The sequence below is a fragment of the Gigantopelta aegis genome, chromosome 7, assembly GCF_016097555.1.
Source record: "Gigantopelta aegis isolate Gae_Host chromosome 7, Gae_host_genome, whole genome shotgun sequence".
Classification (NCBI taxonomy): domain Eukaryota; kingdom Metazoa; phylum Mollusca; class Gastropoda; order Neomphalida; family Peltospiridae; genus Gigantopelta; species Gigantopelta aegis.
Genome location: NC_054705.1, coordinates 34,230,868 through 34,253,538, shown reverse-complemented (window position 1 = coordinate 34,253,538; position 22,671 = coordinate 34,230,868). Strand labels below are relative to the sequence as shown.

General features: G+C 37.8%; 1 protein-coding gene across 1 annotated transcript; it reads right to left on the bottom strand.

The window, feature by feature from the left end:
- Window positions 1–5,983: 5,983 nt before the first annotated feature.
- On the bottom strand, window positions 5,984–21,465 carry LOC121376806. Its single transcript, XM_041504580.1, has 5 exons — window positions 21,397–21,465; window positions 18,642–18,764; window positions 14,709–14,859; window positions 13,905–14,034; window positions 5,984–7,001 (listed from the first exon to the last, which is right to left on the bottom strand). Exons 2-5 carry the CDS (start codon window positions 18,760–18,762, stop codon window positions 6,861–6,863), a joined length of 543 nt encoding a protein of 180 aa, XP_041360514.1. The 5' UTR covers window positions 18,763–18,764; window positions 21,397–21,465; the 3' UTR covers window positions 5,984–6,860.
- Window positions 21,466–22,671: the final 1,206 nt, after the last annotated feature.

Here is a 22,671-nt window from a genome sequence, read left to right as displayed (position 1 = left end):
ACATATGAAATATATTATCTTGTTTAGAATATTAGTGGCTGTATATTAAACGTGTTTCTGATCATTCTAATATTTGTACTAAGTTAATTTTCATTTTATTTCCTAAAAAATATTTTGTTCGTAGTTACGAAAGTATTTAAAAGAAAATCCAGTCTGGACTTCTTTTTTTCTTTTGTTAATGTCTGTTCCATTAATATGAAAAACAAATGGTATCCAAATTAATATATTACACATGTTAACCCTTTTGTAATGTGATGGTGTGCAGCGTGCCGCTATTACTATGCCCACTATAGCTGCCCCAATATGGTTGTGTAAACATCTCCCATTAGTATAATGTACATACACCATGATGTAACTAGTTTATGTACGACGTACATGTATTTATAGGATATTAAACAAGCTTCTGCTTTATAACATGTTTATGTCCCAAGCTTTAGCAAGTGACAATGAAAATTCACTTCACAGTCGGGGGACATAAACACAATACGAAATGGTAGTGAGTTTAATATCCTATTTATTGCCCATAATTGATCTTAATTTATATCACTCAACTGGTTTGGTTGACGTTCCTGTACTGTTGTAGTGCGCCAATCAATGACATCATCCTGTGACGTCGAAGTGTTACGTCCCACTTGGCGTTCTAGTGGGACATATCACTTTGATATGTACCAAGATATTTTTAACAATATGGGTACGGTAACATTTATAGATGTACTCATGTTGTAAATGAGGAATTTATCACACAAAAATAGCAATGAGGGTCTTTTCCATCTGGATAATTTCGCTGACCAACGGTCGGTAAGTACTGTGTCTAAAATACACACAGTATCCTAACTCTGATGCCATATACCTTTAGTTGGATCATGTTTTAGTGCACTTACAAGATTAAACTTACACGTCAATGACTAGTACAAACACAACAAGAAGAAACCTGATACCCCTATTCGAAAGTAGGTCAGAGTTTCAGATATGCGAATCGGGTTTCTTCTTGTAGAGTTTATACTAGTCAACATCATGTAACTTTGCTTTACGTGGTGTAGTTAAAGAAAAAAACTACTTTAAAGGCATACTGTCACAGATTTAAGGACCTTATTTCTCTACAAATGGATAATAATTAAACATTACATTAATTGTTGGAGACCAAATCTAGCTACTGCATCATCTTAACTGAACCATGATGGAGTGAAATCCATGTCAACCCTCTTGGCAATTTTAGTTTTTGAACTATGGACCATTGCCATAATTCAATTATTTTTTACAAAATATCATTTTTAAATGGAGTATGGTGGTTATGACAATGGTTGAATAAAGTACATTTACGGACAAATCAAATTATTTTTGTTCAGGTAATACTTTGTTAGACCATTAAATAGGTCAGTGGTCTGTGACAATATGCCTTTAAATTCATAATTTTATACTCTTTATGAGCTACAAAGAAATTAGATGGTAATACTATAGTATGCCATAACAAAGTAAAAAAGTAACCCTGCTTCATGACGTCATAAGGCTCAGTCCACAACATCGTTTGAGCACAGACACGAATGGTTAAGATGAATGTGTGTAAAATGTAATGGCAGCTAAACTACAGTCCATACTATCATTCTATTAAAATGTTTTTTGTAAATAATTTCAGTTTGGTTTGGCGTAAGAAGAAAAGTAAAAATGTTTTGGAATTAACAAAAACATACTATTTTTGGGTGCAATTTAGAAAACAATCGGCTCAGAAATAAATAACTTCTAGTAAATTCCACAATATGAAAAAAGGCCTTCCCTGTGGGACGGACTATATACAACTATTCATGTCTTGCAAAAGCAGTTTTACACATGATTACATATCAGGATAATCCCAATACAAAAATCATGGGGTAGTCTAATACAAAACTCATGGGGTAGTCCCAATACAAAATATAAATTCATGGGGTAGTCCCAATACAAAACATGAAAAATGAAAGTTACATTACAGATAAGCAACACGACTCAAATATCAAACATGCATGCACGCACGCACGCGTGTGCACACACACACACATTTTGAAGCAGGATTTTAACAACAAAAACCCAAACAAATAATTTTAGGATGCACATGGACAAAAAAGTAAATGGTTTTAAAAATTAAACAAAAGGCAAAATGTTTTATACACATATTCATATATATTTTTTAAAACATAGATCATCACAATACAACAATGATTTTATTTACAGAAATTGTGACAATAATGACTGGGGAAATTTCACCAGTTCTTAAACACGTGTATTTATGATTTTATCTTCTCGCATGCATGCATGCACACAGGCTCACACAGACTTACAAGTTAAAGTTTCTTTTGTTTAATGATACCACTAGAGCACACTGATTTATTAATCACTGGCTACTGCTGTAAAACATTTGATAATTCTGACACTGTCTTAGGATGAGCGTGATGTAGCTCAATGGTAGAGCACTTGCTTGATGTGCGGTCAGTCTGGGATCAATCCCCATTGGTGGGCCCATTGGGCTATTTTTCGTCACAGCCAGTGCACCACGACTGGTATATAAAAGGCTGTGGTATGTACTATTCTATCTGTGGGATGGTGCATATAAAAGATCCCTTGCTGCATTAGGAAAAATGTAGCAGGTTTCCTCTGCTGACTACAAATCAGAATTACCAAATGTTTGACATCCAATAGCCGATGATTAATTAATCAATGTGCTCCAGTGGTGTCATTAAACAAAACAATTTTTTTCCGATCCAAGACTGACCGTGCATCAAGCGAACACTTTACTGCTGGGCTACATGAGACCAATGCAGAATATTTCTAACTGAGAAAATATGAAAAAAATATTTTCCCTCTTATGAGTAACCGCTGGGGTAATGGTTCTGATTATATACCTATACTGCCGACAAAAACAATTTATACAAACACTAATCATCTTCCAGTAAAGGGGTGGGATGTAACCCAGTGGTAAAGCACTTGCTTGATACACAGTTGGTTTAGGATCGATCCCCGTTGGTGGCCCCATTACGCTATTTCTCGTTCCAGCCAGTGCTCCACAACTGGTGTAACAAAGGCCGTTGTATGTACTATGTGGTATGTACGTACTATCCTGTCTGTGGGATGGTCCATATAAAACATCTCTTGCTGCTAATCAAAAAGAGTAGCTCATGAAGTGGCGACATGAAGTGTGGTCCTTAACCATATGTCTCATGCCATATAACTGTAAATAAAATGTGTTGAGTGCATCTTTAAATAAAATATTTCCTTCCTTTCTTCATAATTAATATCATTAAAAAGATTGATCGCTTGGGCTATATTGATGTGTTGATAGATTTAAAAAATATATATTTAATCGGTTTTCGCAGAAAATATTTAGGAGATAACCATATGGAGTTTTTAGATTTGCGGATGTTATTGTCTATTTGATTCAGCCTTAGGTTAAAAATGAAACATTTGCGGGCATCAAATAGACAATAACACCGGCAAATCTAAAATCTCCATATGGTTATGTCCATTGTAAACTGAATCATTTTTCTACGGAACTAATGTATACATTGTATTTGGTATTTTTTGAGAAAAAAACCTGGCTACAATCTAACTGGAGACCCTTGAACCGTCAACTTGGCCTATTCCAACTGCTAATGACGTCACTTTCTAATGACGTCATTAGCTTTCCGGGTGTTATTTTCATTCGATCCCGGAAAAAGAATGTAATCACACAATAGAAAAGACACTCACCATCAGTTTACAATATTTGTAACTATCCCTCCAGTTTAGATGATGAAACTGATACAAATATGTTTGGGTTCAACCAAATGGGGCTTATTCACACTGTGGGGCCAACCAACTGAACAAAACTGGTTGAAAGCATGTTTGGTTGCTAAAAATCGAGATGAAAAAAAATAAAATCTTTGACATATTTTTTCGCCAAAGCGAAAACTATTAATTTGGTTTAGCAATTGGCGACTTTAGCTTGGGCTTGGTGTTTGTTTTCATGTAATATGTATACGCAAAGAGAAAATATATCAAAATAGGTATTTTCAAGGTCGATCCCTGTGAACACATGCATGGTTCTTAAAATTCAAATCCTAACTGAACATGTAATAGAAAATCGATTGGTTGATGCAAAATAAATCCAATCAATCAATGATGAGATTTCAAATAATTCAAACCAATCAATGATGAGATTCCATCACCAACAAACACTACGACATATATTAAACATATATTCATACAGATAGTAAAACAATTACCAAAAAAACCCTGGTGATTTGTTTGCTAATACAAAATGTACATGTAAGTAGATATATTTATCATAATTTACACAAAATATAAGTAACAACAATGACTGGTGATGAAAAATCTCAGATTTTGTATATATATATATATATATATATATATATATATATATATATATATATATATATATATATATATATATATATAGAGACACACACACACACAAACACACACGTATATACAAAACAATTATATATATTTACATCAATTTTAACGATGATTGGTTACCGGTGATGCTTTTCAGGGCAGCCAAAAAAAAAAAAAAAAAAAAAATATCCAAATCTAATATTGAGTCCTTCACACCCTAATTTTATTCTTAAAAACATGTTTTATCATCCACCTATAACATGGTAACAAGGCACCTCCCCAACTGGTTTTGTTTGAAATGAAGCTGAGCTTTGGTCCCAGTCAAGCGCAGTGTTTGAAGGGGACCACTCTATAGTCCTAAGGCAGGCAATGAAATAAGTCGAGAACGGTCGTTCAGGTTACCAGGAGGTTACCACATGTAAGAAAAGTTGAGAACGGTGTTTCGTTCTTGACAAAAGTTTCAACAAACGGTAGTTTCGTTTCCAAATGTAAACCAGGCAATGCATTCCGGACTTCCGCATTTCATTTTCTGGTAAGGAATTGTATCGATGTGCAATTGCAAGCAATTATAGTCATTTTGCATTTAAGTAGCGTCCACTAGATGAATTTACTTCCCACGTTTCGTTTTCTTGTACGAAATTGCACCGATGTTCATGCGCATTTGTGCAATTGCAAAGCAATTTCGGCAATCCATGTTTAAGCAGCGCCCACTAGATAAATTTACTTCCAGATTTCATTAGTGGTACCGATAACAGGAATTCAATACTAACTTTCATATAGTTGTGGTAACCTGTAAATGGGTTACCAGACATAATGTTTATTTCGATGCCTGCGAAGGATCAATGGTCTGAAGGTATCTAACTGAAACGAAGGATGGACAGAGTGTAGAATTCTTTTCTGACATACATTTATCATTAAAACACAGGTTTAAGAGAAATTAAAACATATTTTGAACCAAGTTATATACGGTGCTCGCGTTTATGTAACATACACTGTTATCTCGCCTTCATGTAAAATTCTTTAATCTCATTGGTTGTTTGCCGTTGGACAAATCCCTTATACCCCTGTGGGCGGAGCCAAATTCTCTTATACCCCGTCTGTAATTTTCAACAGTTTCCAGCCACCCCAATTAATGCTAAAGCAATAATTAGATTATAAATAACATTGATAATCAATCAAAAAGGTTTTTTTTTTTTTTAATTAATATCTGTTTCAGACAATTTCGTATTACAAACATTTGAAGTTAAAAACTCGTTTATCGATGGAACTATTTTTCGTCACTGGCAAGTGGTTTCGTTCGCGTCCGCGTGGTACGGCTCCGTTAATAAATAACATTGATAATCAATCAAAATTGGGTTTTATTTAATTAATATCTGTTTCAGACAATTTCGTATTACAAACATTTGAAGTTAAAAACTCGTTTATCGATGGAACTATTTTTCGTCACTGGCAAGTGGTTTCGTTCGCGTCCGCGTGGTACGGCTCCGTTAATAAATTGTTCACAATTATTGTCTGGCATTATTTTGATTATTTGGCTATATGGTTTAACATGTCGGCAAGATAAATTCGTTGTAGAAGCATCTCTCGGAGTATATGGCTTTTAATGTACCCTTTGTGTGCTCTTTTACCCCCTCGCCTTTGGCTCGGGGTAAAAGAACACACAGAGGGTACATAAAAAGCCATATACCCCTCATGATGCTTCTACAACTTATATTATACGTGTGTACGTCACCTGACAATAGAAATCAACATGTGGAGCCTTAATCTAAGTGGTGGGTTTGGATTGATATTTAAGAAGCCAATCAGATTAAATTTATTGCCGTCAGTTGTATGAACTATTTTTGGTTTTTAAATTTGTTTTAACAGTCACCAATTTAAACATGACTGAATGGTTATTTTGCTTTATATAGACATATTGCAAGTGAAAAGGTTAAATACTGGCAGATTCTCTCCATCTACAGCAATTTATAGCTCAATGACGGCAATGGCCAATGGTTTCGACGTTAAGCTTGAGCCCTGGTTATAGGATTTTTGAAAAGTGTGATAACATAAATCTCATATTTCTATCCTCATTTGCCTCAAAACTTCCACAATGCTGTCTAAAAAAAGTTACACTATCAAGTTTATATCAACCTAAAAAATAATAACTTGTAAATAATTTCAGTTTGGTTTGACGTAAGAAGAAAGTATAAGTATTTTGAAAACAATCAATCAGAAAAAAATAACTTGAGGTAAATTTCACGGTATGAAAAAAGGTGTCCTGTGAGACAGACTAGAAACGACTCTCACTTCTCAGCATTTCCCTCCATCTTGAAATCTGAGCAGGGAAGACTGCTTTCCACTCCACAAAATATACAAAGCCTTGAAAAATATACATATAAAAAAAAAATAATAATACATGTTTCAACAATACTTAAGGTCTTAGGGTTTTCTGCTAGTACGTAGATATGGTTTTATTATTTACAGAGATCGGTGCAGCGATGATTGTCAGTGTTTCGTTAGCTCGTTGATAAGTCTTGTAACCCCTCAGACAGAAAGTCTTCTGATGAATCGGTGAGTGTGTGGAGGGCGTACGTGCGCTGCTCTTCCAGGGTGAGGCCGCACGTTCCATCCCAGTGTGCCTCATGCATGGCATGTGACTGGAAAGAAAAAAACAAATCCACAGAAATTAATAGACAGAACCACATACATGTACCAGCTAGGGGTGAGGCCGCACGTTCCATCCCAGTGTGCCTCGTGCATGGCGTATGACTGGAAAGAAAACACAATTGAACAGAAACTTCATACCAGCTGGGGGTGAGGCCGCACGTTCCATCCCAGTGTGCCTCATGCATGGTGTTTGACTGGAAAGAAAACACAATTGAACAGAAACTTGATACCAGTTGGGGGTGAGGCCACATGTTCCATCCCAGTGTGCCTCGTGCATGGCGTTTGACTGGAAAGAAAACACAATTGAACAGAAACTTCATACCAGTTGGGGGTGAGGCCGCACGTTCCATCCCAGTGTGCCTCAGCAGGCCTTGACCGTAACGTTTTTCAGTGGTAGCCCACCGGTCTACCAGGTTATAAAATCTGGTAGCCCTCGGTAAAAATTGGTAGCCCCATAAATTAAAAAAACACCTAAATAATTAATTTTCATTTAAACATGTTGTTTTACATGTTTAAGTGTCTTGTTGATTGTGTGGTAACTGGATGTGCAAAAAAAAAATCTAGTAGCCCAGCAAACTACTGGGATCAGACATTTGGTAGCCCAAACAACAAACTGGTAGTCAAAACATCCCCGGCTACTGATATGGTCGGGCCCTGCTCATGCATGGAATTTGACTGGAAAGAAAAAACAATTCCACAGGCGGCAGTGAAAGGGCAATACTTCCTAAAAACAGCTTGTTTACATTGAAAGTATGTTGAAGGTAGTTTTCACTAGATCGGTCTGTTAAATATTTTTTTGCGAGATGTAACTTGAATTAAATGAAAGAAATGTGACAAACTGTCTTTACCAGAATATTTCTAAATTTACTGTTTTGTCAATCAAGGTTTGGGGCTTGATTTCGTTTGCCATGTAATGTTGATCACTTGGCCAACCAAGTGTTCTTAATATATATATATATACTACTCAAAAGAATTTAAGGGTCAGACGATATTTTCGACATTATTTTCTGAATGTCAATTATATTAGCTAGACCATAATGTCACGCATGGTATTGTTCCATTTTGACGAAAGTGGGTCTAAGCAACCCATAAATGAATTAAAATCCACTGTCATTGACACTGTCGACTAGTTCTAATGGCGAAAACATGCTTACATTTGCACGTAAATTAGGGCGAAAGCGAAAGGTCTGCTAAGTGCCCATAACTTGCTTTTCCACAAAGCGCTTCATTTGCACGATTTGCATGTGTATTCCATGTTCCCAATGCTGAATTTCCGTATAATTGGAGCTTGCGTTCGTGTACGGTGCACACTCCAAATTCGACAATGGTACGACTTCAACTGACTATTGAAGATTCTAAAATTACCTTTATAAAACACCCAAAAAGGTACTATTAATGAATAAAATATGCCTTTTACATCTTTTGCCATTCATTTATTAAAGCAAGCACATAAATTACATTAATGTTTATTTCAATTAATTTTTGTGTATTTTTAATGAAAGAAAAATGCCCCGAAAATGGTGAAAATGCCCCAAAAGTGTTTGGTCTACCATGCCGTGCCAAATTTCTAGGGAAATCACTACTCTATGGTGGGGAGACAAGCCATATTTTAACTTTTATTTATATAGAAAGGACTTGTTCTGATAACAAATCAACAAGAAACCACGTGATGGGGCTTATCTCGCCTTTTCACGGGTTTGTTGATCGATCGTAATTTTGTTTTGTCATACACAATTATTTGTAAGTAATTTATTGCATAGAATTCACTGCAGAGATATACGTAAATATAGCTTACACCTAAATAATAAAATGATATATTAACTAATATGTTTTCTAATCGTAGATTAACCCATCTAACAAGTTTTTGTTTTATCACATTACCTTTGATGTAATCAGTACAAAGGAAAACTGACTTGTAAACAGACAATTACTTCGTTTTAAACTTAAACAACAAAACAATATTAAAAAAAATTCTTTTTTAAATACGAATGGTATTGTTATCAAATAAATTATTTATGTCAGCCGAGACGTTCCGAGTGGGGAATTCGGAACTCAATCGCAACTCCAAGGTACAGGTATTCCAAATATTCATGAGCTAAGACTATTGTGTTATCAACAACATGTTTATTTAACTCTCAAACCACGATATTTGTATAACATTTTGGGATGAGACGCCACTGATTTCGTTGGTTCTTTTAAGTACAACCATTGCTAAAAATTACGATACTGTTTTTTTATTATAATAAATTTTTACTTGTCCGCCAGATAACCACAAAGGTAAATTATGCTTGTCAAAGTATATTTTCACTTGTCAGGACAAACGGACAAGTGCTTATTTTGAACGTTGTATATATACGTGTGTGTGTGTATATATATATGTGTATATATATGTGTATATATATGTGTATATATATATATATATATATATATATATATATATATATATATATATATATATATACACATACAGTGAAACCTCACAAAACCGGAGACTCTGTAAACCGGAATTCCCTCAAAACTGGACGTTTTTCATGGTCCCTTTTTTAAAAATTGAATAGCCGATGATTAATTAATTGATGTACCCCAGTGGTGTCGTTAAACAAAACAAACTTTTTATCTCAGTTTTTTTCATATTGACACAACCTAAAAACCAGTCGCCATAAATTTTATTTTATCCCACCCACGCGACATTGAATTTTCTGTATTTTATTTCCTCCAAAAGCACCTTACAACAAAACTATTGGCATGATCAAGACTATTTGCCACCAGCTGAAGTCTAAACTAAACCATAACTCAATCGTGGTTTATTTTCTTCTAGGCTACCTACATTGTGACGGAACATGCTCTTATCTTTTCGCCTGTGGCGATGTTAATTGTTTTAGAGGGCCGTGTGCAGCTTGGTTACATAATACCTCCGCGCGACCGTGTTCCCCTAATACACACTTAGACCAGATGTGGAAGCCATGTGGCCAGTAGTTACATAATAACTCTGGTAGTTCAGTTTACGATCGGGGTAATGCTAGCGAAATGGCGACCGTAAGTCTGACCATCTAAGAAAAAAATACTATCTCTGGGAGTTGTGGCAATATCACATGATAGGTGAGGTACCGCATTGTGCCCCCAGGCGATATTCACTCTCTCTGAGATTTTTTTAATATATAGCTAGGATTTTAGATATATCGGGGAGAAACATTTGGAAGGCTCCGGGGGAACGTGTCCGAAGGGACTTGGTAAATATATTTTTCTGCTCTGTTGTATAACCTTGATGTGATTGATGTGACTTTAAATATTTTAATACTGTATTATACCAATATTATTTAGACAGTGTTTCCGGTAATCTGACGAAGTAAATTGTAGGCTTCACTGTTCTAAAATATTAAAGCTAGCCGGTCATCCTAGAGGACCTATGTACACTGTAGGTTATTGTCTTTATTGTGATATGTACCAGTATTAATTCTGTATTACAAGGTTACTGAATGAGTAGTTAAAGGTTAATTAAAAACTAACCAGTTAGGAATAGAGTTGTAATTCCTTATAAATTAAGTTCCCCTGGCAGTGTTTCTCAATTATAACATATACTCTTCAAAAAAAGAAACGCAAAAGGGTACAAATGGGTTATAACTCCGATGTTATGTTTCCTACCGGTTCATGCTTTGTGAATATAAGGTCATTGCATGTCCCAAACACATTCCCACGGTTACATTCGATAAAACGCAGCTACTGTACAATAAAGTTCCAAAATGTGAATATTCGCAAAAACGCAGCCACGTGCAAACCATGTCACCACTGCACGTGCGTTGCCTGCACGTGCAACATCAACACCGACAGTATAAAAGTGCAGGGTGTTCGCTTGCCTGGCCTCTGTATCTGGCCGACAGTTGACAATCCAGGACATGCCACGTCTCAGTGAACCGCAGAGAAACAATGCCATCGGCCGACTAGACGCAGGCGAATCCAGAACGGCCGTTGCCAGGGCATTCCATGTGTCCCCAAGCACCATCTCCAGACTGTGGGACCGTTACCAGCAACATGGATCAACACGTGACCTCCCTAGATCCGGTCGACCACGGGTCACTACCCCCGGGCAGGACCGTTACATCCGGGTACGCCACCTTTGGGAACGATTGACTACTGCCACCTCCACAGCCGCAGCAATACCAGGTTTGCGCAGGATCTCCGACCAGACCGTACGGAACCGCCTACGTGAGGTAGGAATTCGTGCCAGACGTCCAGTTCGAGGTGTCATCTTAACACCACAACACCGTCGACTCCGACTGCAGTGGTGCCAGATTCATCGACAATGGCCTCAACTGCGATGGAGACAGGTGTGGTTCAGTGACGAGTCCCGATTTCTGCTCCGACGTCATGATGGAAGATGTCGCGTGTATAGGCGTCGTGGTGAACGTTATGCGGCAAACTGCGTGCAGGAAGTGGACAGATTCGGCGGGGGTAGTGTCATGGTGTGGGCAGCCATCTCACACACTGGCAGAACTGACCTGGTCCACGTGCAGGGCAACCTGAATGCAGAGGGCTACATTGACCAGATCCTCCGGCCACACATCGTTCCAGTTATGGCCAACGCCAACGCAGTGTTCCAACATGACAACGCCAGGCCTCACACAGCACGTCTCACAACGGCTTTCCTACAGAACAACAACATTAATGTCCTTCCTTGGCCATCGATATCACCGGATTTGAACCCAATTGAGCATCTATGGGACGAGTTGGACCGACGCCTCCGACAGCGACAACCACAGCCCCAGACCCTGCCCGAGCTGGCAGCAGCCTTGCAGGCCGAGTGGGCCACCATCCCCCGGGACGTCATCCGTACTCTGGTTGCTTCAATGGGCAGGCGGTGCCAGGCAGTTGTCAACACACGCGGAGGCCACACCCGGTATTGACTCCAGATGACCTTGACCTTGGTGGTGTGTCCTATCACTTACTCACAATGGACTAGAGTGAATTGTGAACAATCCTGCAACATTTGGTAATTATCGGACTCACCATTCAATAATTAAATCAATTCTCCAAATGTTACGACAATGTGGTTTTGCGTTTCTTCTTTTGAAGAGTATATGTGGGTGTTGTATCACGGTGAAGTGATTAGAATATTGTGTAAACTAGACACCTAGAGATTAACTAATTAAGTGATTAGTTCTGGATTGTTATTATATTGTTGTTGTTAATAAACTACTGCGGCAAGTACATTTGTCAGCGTAGTGTTAATACAGATTCCAAAGTGTATTGTGTTTTGTTGTTTTATAGTGAACTAAACGTGCTATAAAAATATATATATATATCACATCTTATCTCTCATCTACCTAGAGCCGAGTCACTCGGGTATTGGACTACCCGATACAGAGAGATCTAATAGATATACAGTTAGGAGAGATATTTGGATAATCGTGTTTTATTCAGTTACGGGTATTATAGGATCCCCGTGACATACGTGTATGCAAATTGGCAGATTATTGTTTACAAAATTAATATCTATTATTATGTTAAAGAAATGTATAAATTGACGAATATTTACAAGGTTATAAATATTAATCTTTCTTACAAATTATTTTAAATTAAATCTCTCTCATCATTTACTATAGCTTTGCGCGATATCCTCACTCAAAATGACATCTGACCGTGACTTGTGATAACATAAACACACACATGGCTGGAATAATTGGCTTACGGCTGTTGTCATCAATTAAAAACGCTATGGTTGTGGAATAACATCAAGTTAAGATTCTTTAAAATGACACATATAAGAAGATAGTTACAGCCATCTTAAGTGTTAAAATATGCAATATCGATCTTCAGGATTGTACCATTAGCTAATCATCAGCAGACAGTAACTACAGAGTTCTACATGTCAAACCTGTTTTGTATTTTGTAAGCCTTTATTACAAGATTAGGGCTAAAACTATAAGAAGGAAAAAAACAAACTATTGTGTATTTCTGGAATCGTACCAAACAAGTTAATGTAGGTAGAAAAGGTTGTTTTTTTGGTGGTGTTGGTTAGATTTTTTCTTTTTTTTAAATTTCATACCATATATTTACCCCTCCTTTGAGGCCATCCTCAAACAAATATTTTGTTTTGTCCATTTCGGACGAGTAGTTTCAAATGTGGGTAGGTAGGAAGTGATTTTTTGTTTTGTTTATTTGCTTCACACTGCTCTAAAAATCTGCTTATCTGCTATTTAACGACTTAAACTGAAAACTGTATTGTTCATTAAGGTCTATGATGTACATAGTTTTCAGAAGTGTATATTTCACAGTATATTGCTCATGATTTTTAAAAAACCCACCCTACATGTTTAAATAAAAAATAAATGATCTTGCTTTTATCTCTTTTAAAAAAAAGTTAAAATAAAGTTATGGGGCTACTAATTTTTACAGAGGGCTACCAGATTTTATAACCGGGTATCCCGGTGGGCTACTATTGAAAAAACTTAACATCAAAGTCTGCCAATGCAAAACACAGATTATTTTTCCTTCAAAACCTTTCATTTTTAAAGACCAACGTCCTATGCAGGGCACAATATTTCATGGGAACCGCTGTTCTGTTCACGTGTCGGTTACGCAAACTTAAATTTACACTCATTTTGCCTGAATATCTACCGTTTTCGCTTGAATATTAGGATGTGGCACAAATATATTGATCAAAACACAATAGGTCGCATGTGCAGGGAGTGGGTCAACCCTACAGCCCCACCCCCCAACCCCTGCTCAAGCAGATTTTCTGCTCTCTTTTTTTTTTCAATACATACTCTGGCAGTATCAACGGTAGGTAACGGGTTAAAATTTGTCAAGGTACCCGAAATGCAGTGTTCGTAACTACCGTACCACTGGGCAACATCCCACCCCGAAAAAGCAAAGAGTTCAGAAGCATCTCTTACCATTTTAACGTTACGATTCCAAACGGTTTCACATTTTCCGAGACAGATTGGACAGGACCGCGTGAGGGTAAAGCCACCACATTCCTTGCAGTCCTCTGTACGTTGCCCGTCGTACCAACTCTTGTGACATCTGGCCAAAAAAAATGAAATCAATATTTAATGACACCTCAGCACCTTTTTAAACTATGGCTATTCAAAAAAACAAAGAGAAAGAAAAGTTTTATTTAATGACGCACTCAACACATTTTATTTATGGTTATATGGCATCAGACATATGGTTACGGACTACACAGATATTGCGAGAGGAAACCCGCTGTCGCCACTTCATGGACTCTTTTTGATTAGCAGCAAGGGTTCTTTTATATGCACCATCCCACAGACAGGGTAGTACATACCACGGCCGTTGATATATACCAGTCGTGGTGCACTGGCTGGAACGAGAAATAACCCAATGGGCCCACTGACGGGGATCGATCCCAGACTGATCGCGCATCGAGCGAGCACTTCACCACTGGGCTATGTCCAGCCCCTATGCCTATGCAGTGTTTACAAACCCTAATTTTGCCGGCGAAATGAACGTTTACTTCGCCGAAAGTCAGCTCAAGTCGCCAAGTTATTAGCAGTAGTGAGAAGTCGAAGTCGCCATAATATTTTGGACATAATCCGACTTCAAAAACGAAATCACACAACAGATGTCAAGACCCCGACTTGTTTAATGTCATAGCCAAATGTCAGTCAGTATTTTTACTTTGGTTTCAGACCGCACATCGACGCATTTAGAGTGTAAACTTTGAAATATCTTACAAATGGCAAGTGGAGATTTTTCTTTGATAGGCCTCTGATCTCATCATATCCTCCACTTCATCCTTCGTATAATCTTTCCCCTGGTCGTCTGGCTCTGCTGTCTGGATTGCATAGTACACTGTCGCTTTTGGTCCATTCAACACTTCATCAACTGAAATAATTAAAGGCACGTTATCACAGTTGCAAATGTCTTATCTTTGAAAGTAGGCTTAAAGTTTGTTTTTGTTTAATGACACTACTAGAGCACACCGATTTATTCATTGTCGGCTATTGGATGTCAAACACATGGTCATTTGGACACTCATAGAGAGGAAACCCGCTATATTTTTTCATTAGTAGCAAGGAATCTTTTATATGCACCACCCCACAGACAGGATAGAACATACTATGGCCTTTGATGTACCAGTCGTGATGCATTGGCTGGGACAAGAAATAACCTAATGGGCACACCGATGGGGATCGATCCCAGACTGACTGCGCATCAAGCGAGTGCTTTACCACTGGGCTACGTCTCACCCCTTAAAAAGTAGGTGACTGAAAAACAGTAGACAGTTAAACGTAGCCCAGTGGTAAAGCGCTCGCTTGATTCGCGGTCGGTCCAGGATCGATTCCCATCAGTCGACACCCTTTGGGCTATTTCTCGTTCTAGCCAGTGCACCACAACTGGTATATCAAAGGTCATGGATCACTGGTCGGTGCAAGTGATTTACACCTATCCATTGAGCCTTGAGGAGCACTCACTCAGGGTTTGGAGTCGGTATCTGGATTAAAAATCCCATGCCTCGACTGCGATCCAAACCCAGTACCTACCAGCCTGTAGACCGATGGCCTGCCACGACGCTGGTTTATATATTGTTGAATATGCATACCAGGCCAAATGCCTTAATTGTCCTCTCCTTTAACTGAACTTAGTGTTTCACGGGTTGAAACTAGGGTCTGCACTTTTAATACTAATTAAGCACTGGATTTACTGCATCATCACACACATATTTCTCGGCCTTGGTATGTGCTATCCTGTTGTGGGATGGTGCATATAAAAGACCCCTTGCTACTAGTGGAAAAATGTAGTGGGTTTCCTCTCTAAGACTACATGTCACACACCTGATCTTACTTGAGTTGGGGTTTTTTTCATTAATAAGTATGTTTCAGTTTTGATTACAAGGATTGTATTTCAACTTTTGTGTGAACAGCTTCACCAATTCATGCAGCTTATACATCAGGCCCATAGGAATGTGCCCCCGCCCCCCAACCCCCCCCCCCACACTTGTGAGCCTTTTTTTTTTTTACACATTAATGTTTGCCATTGTAACCAAAATCTGATATAGAGTTTGTACCCGATCCGTCAGTGCCCTCCCAACGTCGTTCCTACGAGCCTGTACATGCTTTTTTTTTTTTAATGCCCAGATGTATCTAATATCTAAAAGGAATATTTTATTATAGATGCATTCAAGACATTTTAATTATGGCTATATGACATAATACATAGGTTAAAGACCACACAGATAATGAGAGTGGAAACCTACTGCTGCCATACAAAAAGCTATTCTTTCCAATTATCATTAGCAGCAATAGATTTTTTTATATGCAGCAGGATAGTACACACCACAGCCTCTGTTACACCAGTTGTGGAGAACTGGCTGGAAAGTTAAAACAAAAGTTTGTTTGTTTTGTTTAATGACACCACTGGAGCACATTGATTAATTAATCTTCGGCTATTGGATGTTAAACATTTGGTTTATTCTGACACGTAGTCATCAGAAGAAACCTGCCATTTTTTATTTATTTTTAAACGCCACAAACATTAAACACAGAGAGAAAGACATTTTTTTGCATTTTTGGACACTACAAACATGGATGATGATGGGATGAATAGTGAAGCCGCAGTATTTCCATTTCGGTATGGGACTACTGGACAGGGCCGTGCTCCACGCTTGCGGTCAGTTGAGCTATCTCGGTATCACCCGAGCCCGGAGTACACGGAACCTACAGTGCATGTCGGGTAATCATTCCCTATGTGGGATCATACACTCGGGAGACAAAACCCATAATCGCACCCGTGAAGTGGGTGAAACTCGGTGTATGTGGCCTAACACCTACCATTGAGCCTAGTGGTGCACTCACTCTGGGTAAATGGAGCCGGTACGGGCATGAAAAATCCCCCATTGTGTCAGATGGGGTAAAAACCCAGTACCAGAAACGTTCATTATCGTGAAAACCGAAGGCCTGAAGGGATCTTTTTATATATGCACTTTCCCACAGACAGGAAAGCACATATCACGGCCTTTGTCCAGTTGTGGTGTACTGGTTGGAATGATAAAAAAAACCAACCAGTCGAATGGATCCACTGAGGTGGTTCGATTCTGCGAAGCAAGTACCTCAAGTATGCACTCAACCGGCTGAGCTAAATCCCATCCCCTGGTTGATAAGACAAATAGCCCAATGGGTCCACTAACTGGGGTCGATCCTAGACTGACCGTGCATCAGATGAAAGAAAGAAATGTTTTATTTAACGACGTACTCAACACATTTTATTTATGGTTATATGGTGCCAGACATATGGTTACGGACCACACAGATATTGAGAGAGGAAACCCGCTGTTGCCACTTTATGGGCTACTCTTTTTGATTAGCAGCAAGGGATCTTTTATATGCACCATCCCACAGACAGGGTAGTACATACCACCGCCTTTGATATACCAGTCGTGGTGCATTGGCTGGAATGAAAAATAGCCCAATGGGGATCGATCCCAGACCGACCGTGTATTGAGCGAGCACTTTACCTCTGGGCTACGTCCGGCCCCTTGCATCAGATGAATGCATCAACTATAGAAATAAGCAAAAATCTCCAGACAAATACATCACTTGCCTACTAATAGTTTCACTTGTCTAAATAAGTGGTTTGTTTTATTCAAATTCAACTATATGCAAATAACCGCTTTATGCTATCTATAAACCGATATGCAATAAAGTAGATTCGAACATTTTTACTTGTCCACTGGAGGTACATTTTGCTTGTCCAAGCAGAATTTTTTTTACTTGTCAGGACAAATGGACCGGTGCTTTTATTTCGCATTCTGCGCTTTACCACGGAGCTACATCCAGCCACAATCCCAAAATGAATTTGTGTAATTGATCATAACATATCATTGACAGGAAGGAGGGAAATATTTTATTTAACGACTCACTCAACACATTTCATTTACAGTTATATGGCGTTATCATCGACAAAGTCTGCAGGGCTTCTAGAATTTTTATAAAATCCACTAGCCATTTAAAACATTTACTAGCCACGATTAAAAATTCACTAGTCCTACTTTACTTTTAAGTTAATACAATTTCACTTAATAGTAGTAATAATCAGGTATGTCACCTAAAGGGGGATACAGAGCTTAAAAACACTAACGTTGGGGTGGAGGTAGGATATTCATATTTACAACATTTGCCTTCCTTTTTTTCCCCACTAGCCATTGGGCATGGCAATAGTAGTTATTTACTAGCCCAACACTGAATATCACTAGCCATGGGAGTGGGGCTACCATAATCTAGAAGCCCTGTCGAGCATGGCAATAGTAGTTATTTACTAGCCCAACACTGTATATCACTAGCCATGGGAGTGGGGCTACCATAATCTAGAAGCCCTATCGGGCATGGCAATAGTAGTTATTTACTAGCCCAACACTGAATATCACTAGCCATGGGAGTGGGGCTACCATAATCTAGAAGCCCTGTCGAGCATGGCAATAGTAGTTATTTACTAGCCCAACACTGTATATCACTAGCCATGGGAGTGGGGCTACCATAATCTAGAAGCCCTATCGGGCATGGCAATAGTAGTTATTTACTAGCCCAACACTGAATATCACTAGTCGTGGGAGTGGGGCTACCATAATCTAGAAGCCCTGGTCTGGCTGATAACATCGCTACTAGTGCTACCTTCTGCTTCAGGGTTGGTGTTGGGTACAATGTCCATGGCCTCTTCGGTCACATTTTCATCATCGGAAAACCCCTCGTCATCACCGGCAGCCGGGGGTGCTTCCGCTAAATTGTCGCCCATTTCTGAAATGGAAATAAATATAGACTGTAAATCACAAAATTAATGTGAGCAAAATATTAATGCAGGACTAGCTCTGTGTGTGTGTGTGTGTGTCTGTCTGTCTGTGTATTGTGTGTGTGTGTGTCTGTGTGTGTGTCTGTCTGTCTGTGTATTGTGTGTGTGTGTGTCTGTCTGTGTATTGTGTGTGTGTTGTGTGTGTGTGTGTCCGTCTGTGTATTGTGTGTGTGTGTGTCTGTCTGTCTGTGTATTGTGTGTGTCTGTGTATTGTGTGTGTCTGTCTGTGTATTGTGTGTGTGTGTGTGTCTGTGTATTGTGTGTGTGTGTGTCTGTCTGTCTGTCTGTGTATTGTGTGTGTCTGTCTGTCTGTGTATTGTGTGTGTGTGTGTGTGTCTGTCTGTCTGTGTATTGTGTGTGTGTGTCTGTCTGTGTATTGTGTGTGTGTGTGTCTGTCTGTCTGTCTGTGTATTGTGTGTGTCTGTCTGTGTATTGTGTGTGTCTGTCTGTCTGTGTATTGTGTGTGTGTGTGTCTGTCTGTGTGTGTCTGTGTGTTTATATGTGTGAGTGTGTGTTTCTGCGTGTCTGTGTGTTGGTCTGTGTATGTCTGTCTGTCTGTGTGTGTGAGAGAGTGTGTATGGCCCCCCCCCCCCCCCCCACATACACCACGGTTATTGCACAGATGAAGCTATTTTACAAAGCATGTTAGCAGGCATGCAGCATTGGGTGACTAAAAGCGATAGGGTGCATAAAAAGAGAAAAAAAAAACCCACTAAATTTTATTTACAAGAAGAAAAACAATGGATATACATGAATCATGTAAATAATATATGATGTTCTTGTTTTTAAATAATACATGATGTTCATGATTGTTTTTAAAAATAATATAATATGATGTCATGAGGAAAAACGTGCTTTTGTTTTTGATTTTGGATATAACAATTTTACAGTCCGAACTACAATAAATTACTCACCTACCTTTAATTATCGTTAGATTTCCCCCACATTTTGTCCAGACATAATCCTTGAAAACACTATTACAATTTTTTGCCAGATTGCCTTCTTTTTTTTTAATGGAATACTTTTCAAGAGGGGTGGAAGCCTCCGAACAATGTGATGTAATTAACATGCAGTGTTCGAGATTAACTGTATCCCGATGTCCCGGGATACCATATGTTGTTGTTTTTTAATCCTGCGTTTTTATGTTTTGCTAAACAATGAAAGTCGTCATGTACTGGTGAAGTTAAGAAACAGTATTTTCTAGCTCGTACCCAGTCTAATGCTACGCCGTAACAATATCTCCCACTACTCGTACCCAGTCTAATGCAACACTGGAGCAATAGTGGCATAGCAATGGACTGGGAATCGCTAAGTCGCTATTGTTTTTGTTGGAAGTTTCCTCCCTTCAAATTTTATTTGAGATACTGATTCCACATCTGCAGAAAATCGATACGGTTTATCATTAGTAATGTCAGAAACACTTATAGATTACTGCTAAATATTAACAGTGTCGTCCAAGTTTGTTACGATGTTATTTATGAATTTCATTTAAGTGGGATACTAAATTCTCAGGTGGGATACCATATTTTGAAATGTTAGTATCCAACCGGGATACTGTCCAAAATATTTTAATCTCGAACACTGACATGACATCATGACAATTGCTTTATACCATAACTCGATGGAACTAGTCAAGTGCGTATACTATATTGTTGTGTATATATATATATATATATATATATATATATATATATATATATATATATTGACTATAGTAGGCTATATACAGCAATACAGCGTACATGCATGACTTGTTCCATCAAGTAGTACTTACTAAGGTCGACGACAGTCACTTTTCGCAACACTTGTTTTGGCTACGTACACCAAAAATTAAATATATCCAACAGCATTTTTTATATGATATATATTTGACAAAAGGTACTTTTTATTTCTTTCATCTTTTAAAACTGAAAATTAAAGGGACATTCCTGAGTTTGCTGCATTGTAAGATATTTCCTACTAATAAAATATTTCAACGATTAAACTTACATATTAAATATATTTTCTTGTTTAGAACATCAGTGTCTGTATATTCAATGTGTTTCTGGTCGTCTTAATATTTGTAAGAAGCGCAAACTGGATTTCATCTTCAAATAATTTCGTATGCGAATTTTTTTTATTTTAGGAAATAAAATGAAATTTAACCTAGTACAAATATTAGAACGATCAGAATTGATTGCTATCTATTTTGATTTACATATTGTAGCTGAAAAATGTAGAATAGTATTTCCGTAAATGTATTCGTGTTTTTGTCGTTAGGTGAACGCAGTTTGGGACATCGATGGTATCTCACCTGCGCTGGCTTTTGGGTTTCACCTAGTTAATATTACACTTTTTCTAGTTTTAAATTTGTATATTAATATAGGAACTTTGGATAGGCATATTTCAAACAAAGAACACTTATTTTAAAAAATAATACTCCTTTAAATTAAAGGGGTGCGCGCAAAGATTCGGCAACTTCGCCAGCAGCAATGGAAATAATTTCGACCCTTGCAATGTAAATTACAGACAATTCTATGCAACAGTGAAAGCATACACAAATATGAGTTATAAAATCAAAACTAGTAACAATGATAGTACCGGAAAGTGTTATAAAATAAAGAATATTGTAATCGTTTGCACTTTTTTCTTCGACTTCATGGAAATGTTGTTTACTTCCGGTTGTAAACGCTTTGCGGTTGTCGTTAAATTCTGGTACATTCTATGTGTGCGTTGATCGTATTCAGACTGATGAAATGCCTATACACACGGCAAAAGAACAATTTTGTAGCAGTAGTTTGTGTATAAATACAAAAGTTACAGTTATCTCAACTGTGTGTCAGAATTGCCAAGACAAACGACTTGTAGACTTTAAATAAAAATAAATAAATGAAGTTAAAGGTATGAACTATGATGTGGACTTGTATGGTGTCCTCTATAGGGCCTACTACCGTTATATATATATTGCTACTGGAGGACACTTGAACTAGTGTCAGATATGATAGGCTACTATATAGTGTCCTCGAGTGTTAATTTTTGTGTAGGACCAAGCGTGTACGCAAATGTTACTTAGCCTACTCAGCCCCCCCCCCAAACCCCCCCCCCAAAAAAAAAAAACCCCCAACAAAAAGAAACAAATAAATAAAAAAACAAAAAAAAAAAAACCCAACCCAACAAACAAAACAAGAAACAAACAAAACAACCATCTATTAAATTAATCATATCGACATTTTATACAGAGAAACACTATGCAACATGGTTCATTATTTTAGATATATTACATGTACTTATTCTATTCACTATATCCTCGATCGTACACCCAATTTTCACAACTACGTCACACGCAAAAGATCATATCAAAATGTTCAGGATTACCTTTTCGTGATTCACGGATTAAGAACACTGCAACAAAATAACTGTTAATAAGTAGGTTGGCTTATTTGATTCCTAGGTGGGTTTTTTTTTATATTATTATTATTATTAAAAAAAAAATATGTGTGCCAATGTTGCCGTCTCTCTCTCTCTCTCTCTCTCTCTCTCTCTCTCTCTCTCTCTCTCTCTCTCTCTCTCTCTCTCTCTCTCTCAATAGCAATTTAAGTGTTGATGAACAAGAATACTAAAATATTACGAATATTGATATATTACATAATTATTTTTTTATACGTTGATAACCTTGTGGTTAATGTTTGAAAGCTCGTCCCTGATTGGTTATTTTTAGCTGCTCTCAGTTCTGAATTCGAGCTAAAAAAAACAAAACATGGAGACATTCCGGGAAAATGTAATGGCTAAAACCTTGTATTTCCGTCAGTTTATTCACACTATTAGTTATAAATCGTGTGAAAATGCTTAGGGATTCTTTTGGAACACTAAAGGTTC